This window comes from Procambarus clarkii, chromosome 50 (assembly GCF_040958095.1).
Source record: "Procambarus clarkii isolate CNS0578487 chromosome 50, FALCON_Pclarkii_2.0, whole genome shotgun sequence".
In the NCBI taxonomy this organism is placed as follows: Eukaryota; Metazoa; Arthropoda; class Malacostraca; order Decapoda; family Cambaridae; genus Procambarus; species Procambarus clarkii.
In genome coordinates, this window is record NC_091199.1 from 20,997,006 (window position 1) to 21,006,314 (window position 9,309).

Sequence of the window (9,309 nt, forward strand, 5' to 3'; positions counted from 1 at the left end):
ATGGTTCACTCGTGGTGATCAGGGATGGTGCACTCGTGGTGATCAGAGATGGTTCACTCCTGGTGATCAGAGATGGTTCACTCGTGGTGATCAGAGATGGTTCACTCCTGGCGATCAGAGATAGTTCACTCCTGGCGATCAGAGATGGTTCACTCTTGTTGATCAGAGATGGTTCACTCCTGGTGATCAGAGATGGTTCACTCCTGGTGATCAGAGATGGTTCACTCGTGGTGATCAGAGATGGTTCACTCGTGGTGATCAGAGATGGTTCAATCCTGGTGATCAGAGATGGTTCACTCGTGGTGATCAGGGATGGTTCACTCCTGGTGATCAGGATAGTTCACTCCTGGTGATCAGAGATGATTCACTCCTGGTGATCAGAGATGGTTCACTCGTGGTGATCAGAGATGGTTCACTCGTGGTGATCAGAGATGATTCACTCCTGGTGATCAGGGATAGTTCACTCCTGGTGATCAGAGATGGTTCACTCGTGGTGATCAGAAATGGTTCACACCTGGTGATCAGAGATGGTTCACTCGTGGTGATCAGAGATGGTTCACTCCTGGTGATCAGAGATGATTCACTCCTGGTGATCAGAGATGGTTCACTCGTGGTGATCAGAGATGGTTCACTCCTGGTGATCAGAGATGGTTCACTCCTGGCGATCAGAGATGGTTCACTCCTGGTGATCAGAGATGGTTCACTCGTGGTGATCAGAGATGGTTCACTCGTGGTGATCAGGGATGGTTCACTCCTAGTGATCAGGGATAGTTCACTCCTGGTGATCAGGGATGGCTCACTCCTGGTGATCAGAGATGGTTCACTCCTGGTGATCAGAGATGGTTCACTCCTGGCGATCAGAGATGGTTCACTCCTGGTGATCAGAGATGGTTCACTCGTGGTGATTAGGGATGGCTCACTCCTGGTGATCAGAGATGGTTCACTCGTGGTGATCAGGGATGGCTCACTCCTGGTGATCAGAGATGGTTCACTCCTGGTGATCAGAGATGGTTCACTCCTGGTGATCAGGGATGGTTCACTCCTGGTGATCAGAGATGGTTCACTCCTGGTGATCAGGGATGGTTCACTCGTGGTGATCAGAGATGGTTCACTCGTGGTGATCAGAGATGGTTCACTCCTGGTGATCAGAGATGGTTCACTCCTGGTGATCAGGGATGGTTCACTCATGGTGATCAGGGATTGTTCACTCGTAGTGATCAGAGATGGTTCACTCCTGGTGATCAGAGACGATTCACTCCTAGTGATCAGAGATGGTTCACTCCTGGTGATCAGAGATGGTTCACTCCTGGTGATCAGAGATGGTTCACTCGTGGTGATCAGAGATGGTTCACTCCTGGTGATCAGGGATGGCTCACTCCTGGTGATCAGAGATGGTTCACTCCTGGTGATCAGAGATGGCTCACTCGTGGTGATCAGAGATGGTTCACTCCTGGTGATCAGAGATGGTTCACTCCTGGTGATCAGAGATGGTTCACTCCTGGTGATCAGAGATGGTTCACTCGTGGTGATCAGGGATGGTTCACTCGTGGTGATCAGAGAAGGTTCACTCCTGGTGATCAGAGATGGTTCACTCCTGGTGATCAGGGATGGTTCACTCCTGGTGATCAGAGATGGTTTACTCCTGGTGATCAGAGATGGTTCACTCCTGGTGATCATGCAGAGATGGTTCACTCCTGGTGATCAGAGATGGTTCAGTCCTGGCGATCAGAGATAGTTCACTCCTGGCGATCAGAGATGGTTCACTCTTGTTGATCAGAGATGGTTCACTCCTGGTGATCAGAGATGGTTCACTCCAGGTGATCAGAGATGGTTCACTCCTGGTGATCAGAGATGATTCACTCCTGGTGATCAGAGATGGTTCACTCCTGGTGATCAGAGATGATTCACTCCTGGTGATCAGAGATGGTTCACTCGTGGTGATCAGAGATGGTTCACTCGTGGTGATCAGGGATGGTTCACTCCTAGTGATCAGGGATAGTTCACTCCTGGTGATCAGAGATGGTTCACTCCTGGTGATCAGAGATGGTTCACTCCTGGCGATCAGAGATAGTTCACTCCTGGCGATCAGAGATGGTTCACTCCTGGTGATCAGAGATGGTTCACTCGTGGTGATTAGGGATGGTTCACTCCTGGTGATCAGGGATGGTTCACTCCTGGTGATCAGAGATGGTTCACTCCTGGTGATCAGGGATGGTTCACTCCTGGTGATCAGAGATGGTTCACTCGTGGTGATCAGAGATGGTTCACTCGTGGTGATCAGAGATGGTTCACTCGTGGTGATCAGAGATGGTTCACTCCTGGTGATCAGAGATGGTTCACTCGTGGTGATCAGAGATGGTTCACTCGTGGTGATCAGAGATGGTTCACTCCTGGTGATCAGGGATGGCTCACTCCTGGTGATCAGAGATGGTTCACTCCTGGTGATCAGAGATGGCTCACTCGTTGTGATCAGAGATGGTTCACTCCTGGTGATCAGAGATGGTTCACTCCTGGTGATCAGAGATGGTTCACTCCTGGTGATCAGAGATGGTTCACTCGTTGTGATCAGGGATGGTTCACTCATGGTGATCAGGGATTGTTCACTCGTAGTGATCAGAGATGGTTCACTCCTGGTGATCAGAGATGATTCACTCCTGGTGATCAGAGATGGTTCACTCCTGGTGATCAGAGATGGTTCACTCCTGGTGATCAGAGATGGTTCACTCGTGGTGATCAGAGATGGTTCACTCCTGGTGATCAGGGATGGCTCACTCCTGGTGATCAGAGATGGTTCACTCCTGGTGATCAGAGATGGCTCACTCGTGTTGATCAGAGATGGTTCACTCCTGGTGATCAGGGATGGCTCACTCCTGGTGATCAGAGATGGTTCACTCCTGGCGATCAGAGATAGTTCACTCCTGGCGATCGGAGATGGTTCACTCTTGTTGATCAGAGATGGTTCACTCCTGGTGATCAGAGATGGTTCACTCCTGGTGATCAGAGATGGTTCACTCCTGGTGATCAGAGATGATTCACTCCTGGTGATCAGAGATGGTTCACTCCTGGTGATCAGAGATGATTCACTCCTGGTGATCAGAGATGGTTCACTCGTGGTGATCAGAGATGGTTCACTCGTGGTGATCAGGGATGGTTCACTCCTAGTGATCAGGGATAGTTCACTCCTCGTGATCAGAGATGGTTCACTCCTGGTGATCAGAGATGGTTCACTCCTGGCGATCAGAGATAGTTCACTCCTGGCGATCAGAGATGGTTCACTCCTGGTGATCAGAGATGGTTCACTCGTGGTGATTAGGGATGGTTCACTCCTGGTGATCAGGGATGGTTCACTCCTGGTGATCAGAGATGGTTCACTCCTGGTGATCAGAGATGGTTCACTCCTGGTGATCAGAGATGGTTCACTCCTGGTGATCAGAGATGGTTCACTCGTGGTGATCAGAGATGGTTCACTCCTGGTGATCAGGGATGGCTCACTCCTGGTGATCAGAGATGGTTCACTCCTGGCGATCAGGGATAGTTCACTCCTGGCGATCAGAGATGGTTCACTCGTGGTGATCAGGGATGGTTCACTCCTGGTGATCAGGGATGGTTCACTCGTAGTGATCAGAGATGGTTCACTCCTGGTGATCAGAGATGGTTCACTCGTGGTGATTAGGGATGGTTCACTCCTGGTGATCAGGGATGGTTCACTCCTGGTGATCAGAGATGGTTCACTCCTGGTGATCAGAGATGGTTCCCTCCTGGTGATCAGAGATGGTTCACTCCTGGTGATCAGAGGTGGTTCACTCGTGGTGATCAGAGATGGTTCACTCCTGGTGATCAGGGATGGCTCACTCCTGGTGATCAGAGATGGTTCACTCCTGGCGATCAGGGATAGTTCACTCCTGGCGATCAGAGATGGTTCACTCTTGTTGATCAGAGATGGTTCACTCCTAGTGATCAGAGATGGTTCACTCCTGGCGATCAGGGATAGTTCACTCCTGGCGATCAGAGATGGTTCACTCGTGGTGATCAGGGATGGTTCACTCCTGGTGATCAGGGATGGTTCACTCGTAGTGATCAGAGATGGTTCACTCCTGGTGATCAGGGATGGCTCACTCCTGGTGATCAGGGATGGCTCACTCCTGGTGATCAGAGATGGTTCACTCCTGGTGATCGGAGATGGCTCACTCCTGGTGATCAGAGATGGTTCACTCCTGGTGATCGGAGATGGCTCACTCCTGGTGATCAGAGATGGTTCACTCCTGGTGAGCAGAGATGGTTCACTCCTGGTGATCAGTGTGGGAAAACTTGACTCATGTAAATCATTTAAATTGATACTATTTTCGATAGCTACGAAGGACCACCACTTTTTGTGAAAAAGTGGAAAACTAGGTAGAGCAAGTGGTTTGATAGTAAATCCATGAACTAGTGTCCTATGGATGTTCTTAATTAATAATTCATAGAATATTAAAGGGACTGTATATTATGAGTCAAATTCACTCACCCAAAATAGGGGGTTACATGCAAAAACATTACTATATCCAAAGCATGATTTCAGTGCTGGTTCTTCACCGAAGTAACTAAATATTAATGAAAATTAAATGTATTATATAATAATAATTAGAGGCAAAGGTACCTCAAGATACTACAGTAATAAGGTAAAATATATAACCAAATCAATGGGTTAGTAGTATTGATCTCATTTGGAGATCATTAAGGTAGCTAAGTTATTTCTCTACAGAAAACAATTAACATCTTAGCAGTGAAAATAAGAGATGTGAAATTAGTTGCCACACTCCACTGAAGACGTATTGCATCGGGGAAATTGTTGCACGTGAAGGTGGGTAGCCTAGCTCCTCGGTTGATGTGGACTCGGGAGCTGTAAGGAAATTACAATGTAGAAATCTCCTACGTAAATAATAAAAGATATTTAATAATACGGAATTCTTCCTTATATGACTTAAACGATATATCTGACACTGTAGAATTCTTCTACGGACATGAATGACTATAAATTCCTATATAAATTACGGAATACGGCCAGAGAATAAACGTACTAGATTTTTGTTGTAAATAAATGGCCTAACGACAACTAGTCTAAATATTAACATGTGATCACAATGTTAAATAAAAGGTAAATAAGTTGTTGGGCCAAGTGTCCGTTGGTCGAGGGAACGATTCCAGTCCTCTGTCTTAAAACTGCTGTTGCTAAAACGTCAACTACGGGCCGGAGAATTAATTAGTTCCGGGACACTGCCGTTATATGCCGAAAGAACGTGGCACCGCTCTCGTGGTTGTTGGAGCGATTAAAATGATACTAAGCAAGTTCCTTGCAATGGCGCCTCTCTCTTGCACGCTGCTAATATGACGTTGCTAGTAGGAGTCTCCTTCCTCCCTGGCTGCGATACGCATGCGCATAACGCTCCAAAGTATTCTCGAGCGTAAAGTATTTAATTTACTTATAATTAATTAGGGAAGTAAAAAATGGTGACAAGTACTAATGTCACGAATAAATGTATTAATATGCAATATGTTTTTGCATAATGCAAGTCAGCTTATTAAGACTGCGTAAAATGAACGAAAGGAATATTATATAGAATTGTTTTACATTGCAATATTTCCCAATGTAGTTGTTAATTCACGTAAATAAGTGAGTTCAGTAAGCAATAATATGCTGTATACATAAAAACAACTAAAAACGATTATCCTTTGTAAAGGAAAGTAATTAATTGGATTCTGTTTAAATTCAACTAATGTGGAGATATTTCATGTTTCAAATTGCTGCTACCTCCCAGCGTCATGGAGACTGTAGGAAGGATTTGGTAAAATTCTGTGTCACAATAGAAACATTAATTGGATTAATTCTACGAATTAGTAAAATTAGTAATTACTATGGTTAATACAATTATGATGTATTATTATACAAAAATGATGTATAAGTGTTGGATAATTTCCAACAATCAGAGATACTTTACTCCTGGTGATCAGCGATGGTTCACTCCTGTTGATCAGAGATATTTCACTCCTGGTGATTAGGGATGGTTCACTCCTGGTGATCAGAGATGCTGGTCCACACGACTCTCCAGAGATGAGTGATGCTGACCCGTAGGCGTCTCCGAATGTTCAGTAGGATCCCGGTCATGGGTTTGTGGTCGGTAATTGCTCTGGTTCTCGGTGGAGATTGTGAAGCTGTTCATGGATGAACTATCCATTATTTAGACTTACACTTGTTTTGTTGCTGCGTTTGAATTATATGATGTAAATTAATTGGTTTTCATGGTTTCCCTCAGGTGAGCCCACGACGGTGGAGATTGACATTGAGGTGCGCAGTATGGGGCAGATCTCAGAGATGGACATGGTAGGTGATTCTACAGTGGTCAGAGCTTAATCTGTTGGTGTGGGTGTGGGTGGGAGTCTGGGATGTGGGTGGAAGTGCGTGGGGGTGGGAGTCTGGGATGTGGGTGGAAGTGCGTGGGGGTGGGAGTCTGGGATGTGGGTGGCAGTGCATGGGGGTGGGAGTCTGGGAAGTGGGTGTGGGTGGGAGTCTGGGATGTGGGTGGCAGTGCGTGGGGGTGGGAGTCTGGGATGTGGGTGGAAGTGCGTGGGGGTGGGAGTCTGGGATGTGGGTGGAAGTGGGTGGGGGTGGGAGTCTGGGATGAGGGTGGAAGTGCGTGGGGGTGGGAGTCTGGGATGTGGGTGGAAGTGGGTGTGGGTGGGAGTCTGGGATGTGGGTGGCAGTGCGTGGGGGTGGGAGTCTGGGATGTGGGTGGAAGTGCATGGGGGTGGGAGTCTGGGATGTGGGTGGAAGTGGGTGAGGGTGGGAGTCTGGGATGTGGGTGGAAGTGGGTGGGGGTGGGAGTCTGGGATGTGGGTGGAAGTGCGTGGGGGTGGGAGTCTGGGATGTGGGTGGGGGTGGGAGTCTGGGATGTGGGTGGAAGTGGGAGTCTGGGATGTGGGTTTGGGTGGGAGTCTGGGATGTGGGTAGGGGTGGGAGTCTGGGATGTTGGTGGAAGTGGGTGTGGGAGAGAGTCTGGGATGTGGGGTGAAAGTGGGCGTGGGTAGGAGTCTGGGATGTGGGTGTGAATGGGAGTCTGGGATGTGGGTGGGCGTGGGAGTCTGGGATTTGGGTGGAAGTGGGTGTGTGTCGGAGTCTGGGATGTGGGTGGGGTGGGAGTCTGGGATGTGGGTGGAAGTGGGTGGGCGTAGGTAAGTAATTATCAAAAGAGGGCACCAAACCGGGAAACCTATGAAGCACCATCAAATGTGCTGGATAATCAGAGGGCGCTAAATATCACCAAGGATGCCAATACGAGAACAGAAACGCATATGGCGAACGATATAAAAAGTATCTGAGTCACCAAGAATACTAACGAGGGACAAGCGACCGCGAGGGACGATCGTAAAACAAGACATATGCTCGTCCCGGAAGTCAGAACATTTAACAAGGATATACACGACCGTAAGAGGGACAATGCAATATGGACAATAAGGAGCAGGGCGGCACTCCATCAAGTGACCACGAGTTAAGCGAGTATACCCAATATGCAACCTCGCCAGAGCTGTTTCCCATCGCCGGTTTCGGTCGTAGGAGGACGGCCACGAGGACACACACGCTTAAGAGTACGCAGTTTGTTTCCTGTAACAGAAGACCAACAAGCCTGCCAACGGGTAAGGATGGAAGAATGGATAACCGGGTAGAAATCAGAATAAGGAATACCTTTACGAGAGATGGGACACGAGTGGACAACTTTCCTGGCGGCAGCATCCGCACACACATTTAAAGAAACATCAATATGGCTGGGAACCCAACAAAACTCAACTAACTTAAATTTACTGTGAATAAGAAACAGCCAATGCTGGATCTCGACAACCACTGGATGAACTGGATTAAAGGACCCGAGAGCCATGAGGGCACTACGAGAGTCAACAACTACTACAAAGGAAGATTGACAACGAGGAAGCAGGAGACGGAGAGCACAGAGAATAGCATAAAGATCCGCTGTGAAGATGCTAGTCTCCGGAGGTAAGCGACACATATAAGGGCAATCAGGAAAAACAACAGAGTAGCCTACACCGTCCGCCGACTTAGACCCATCGGTGAAGACGGAAACGGAGCGGGAGTGAGGAGAAAAGTGCTCAAGGAAAAGGCATTATAGAACTGTAGGAGGGGTAAAATGATGCGGGTTAACGATGTACTTAACTGCAGAAGGGGGACTCTCCCTGCGGGCAAAGAAGGAACAACACGAGGAGAAATATTAGTAATACGAACAGAAAGAGAATCTTGTAAGCGAGATAACCAGACAGAAAGAGGGAGGTAGTGAAGAGGAACAGGAACCGCAGGAGGGGCAAAAGTTAAAGCACCACAGAGGCGATAGGAAGGATGTTGCAAGAACCGCGCAAGGTAGCGAAGACAGTAGCTAGTGTCAACATACAACCTGAGAACGGGAGTCGAACGAAAGGCACCAGAACTGAGGCGCAACCTAGTATGGTGCAAAGCATCAAGACGGTGAAGAGTAGAAGGAGAAGCAAACGAGTAAGCAGGGCAACTATAATCGAGCTTAGACAGGATGAATGTAAAGCGAGTAGAGTGCATCCGCCCCCCAAGAAGTATCGGACAATACCCGAAGGAGGGTAAAGACCTTAGAGCATTCAACACAGAGGTAAGAGATATGGTGTGACCAAGAAAATGAGTGTCAAAAATCAACCCCAAAAGCTTAGTGGAATTCTTGTACACAATGGGGTGACCATAAAGCAACAAAGAAGGGCGAAGAACAACACGCTTCCGAGTAAAAATCATAGCACAAGTCTTAGATGTAAAGAACCTGAAGCCATGATCGGTGGCCCAAGACGACACGGCATCAATTGCAAGTTGACGCCGGCGTTGAAGGAGAGGCGGATCATCACCCTGGCAGTAAAGGGTAAGATCGTTGACAAAGAGAGCGAAGAAGACGCCTGAAGGAATAGAGGAAAGAAGACCATTGAGGGCAACAAAAAAACGACGGCAACAATGGAGGTCTTCGCAGCAAAAGCAGTACGAATATAGACCTCCAAGTTCACCAGGACATCTGTTGCACTGCGGCACTTGCGGAAACCAAATTGAGAAGGGGAGAGGTGGTGATGGTGTTCTAAGAACCACATCAGACGAACGTTAATCATACGTTCAAAGAGTTTACAAACACAGCTGTTGAGGGCAATACGGCGAAAGTCCTTAGAGGAGGTTCCCAGACACCCTGGTTTGAGAACAGGGAGGACAACGGCATTGAGCTAGTCCTCAGGGACTGATGATGAATCCCAGATCCGATTATTCAT

The 9,309-nt window shown here is 47.9% G+C and overlaps 1 protein-coding gene across 1 annotated transcript in view; it reads left to right on the forward strand.

Moving 5' to 3' along the window:
* LOC138351681 (ice nucleation protein-like) overlaps nucleotides 1-8,956 on the forward strand; it is a 12,268-nt gene extending 3,312 nt beyond the window's left edge. Inside the window, exons 2-6 of the mRNA XM_069303700.1 lie at nucleotides 1-195; nucleotides 759-1,634; nucleotides 3,412-4,317; nucleotides 6,291-6,358; nucleotides 8,714-8,956. The exon at nucleotides 1-195 is cut by the window's left edge and continues 386 nt beyond it. Coding sequence (XP_069159801.1) covers nucleotides 1-195; nucleotides 759-1,634; nucleotides 3,412-4,317; nucleotides 6,291-6,358; nucleotides 8,714-8,956 — 2,288 coding nt within the window. The remainder of the gene's footprint in view (nucleotides 196-758; nucleotides 1,635-3,411; nucleotides 4,318-6,290; nucleotides 6,359-8,713) is intronic.
* Nucleotides 8,957-9,309: the final 353 nt, after the last annotated feature.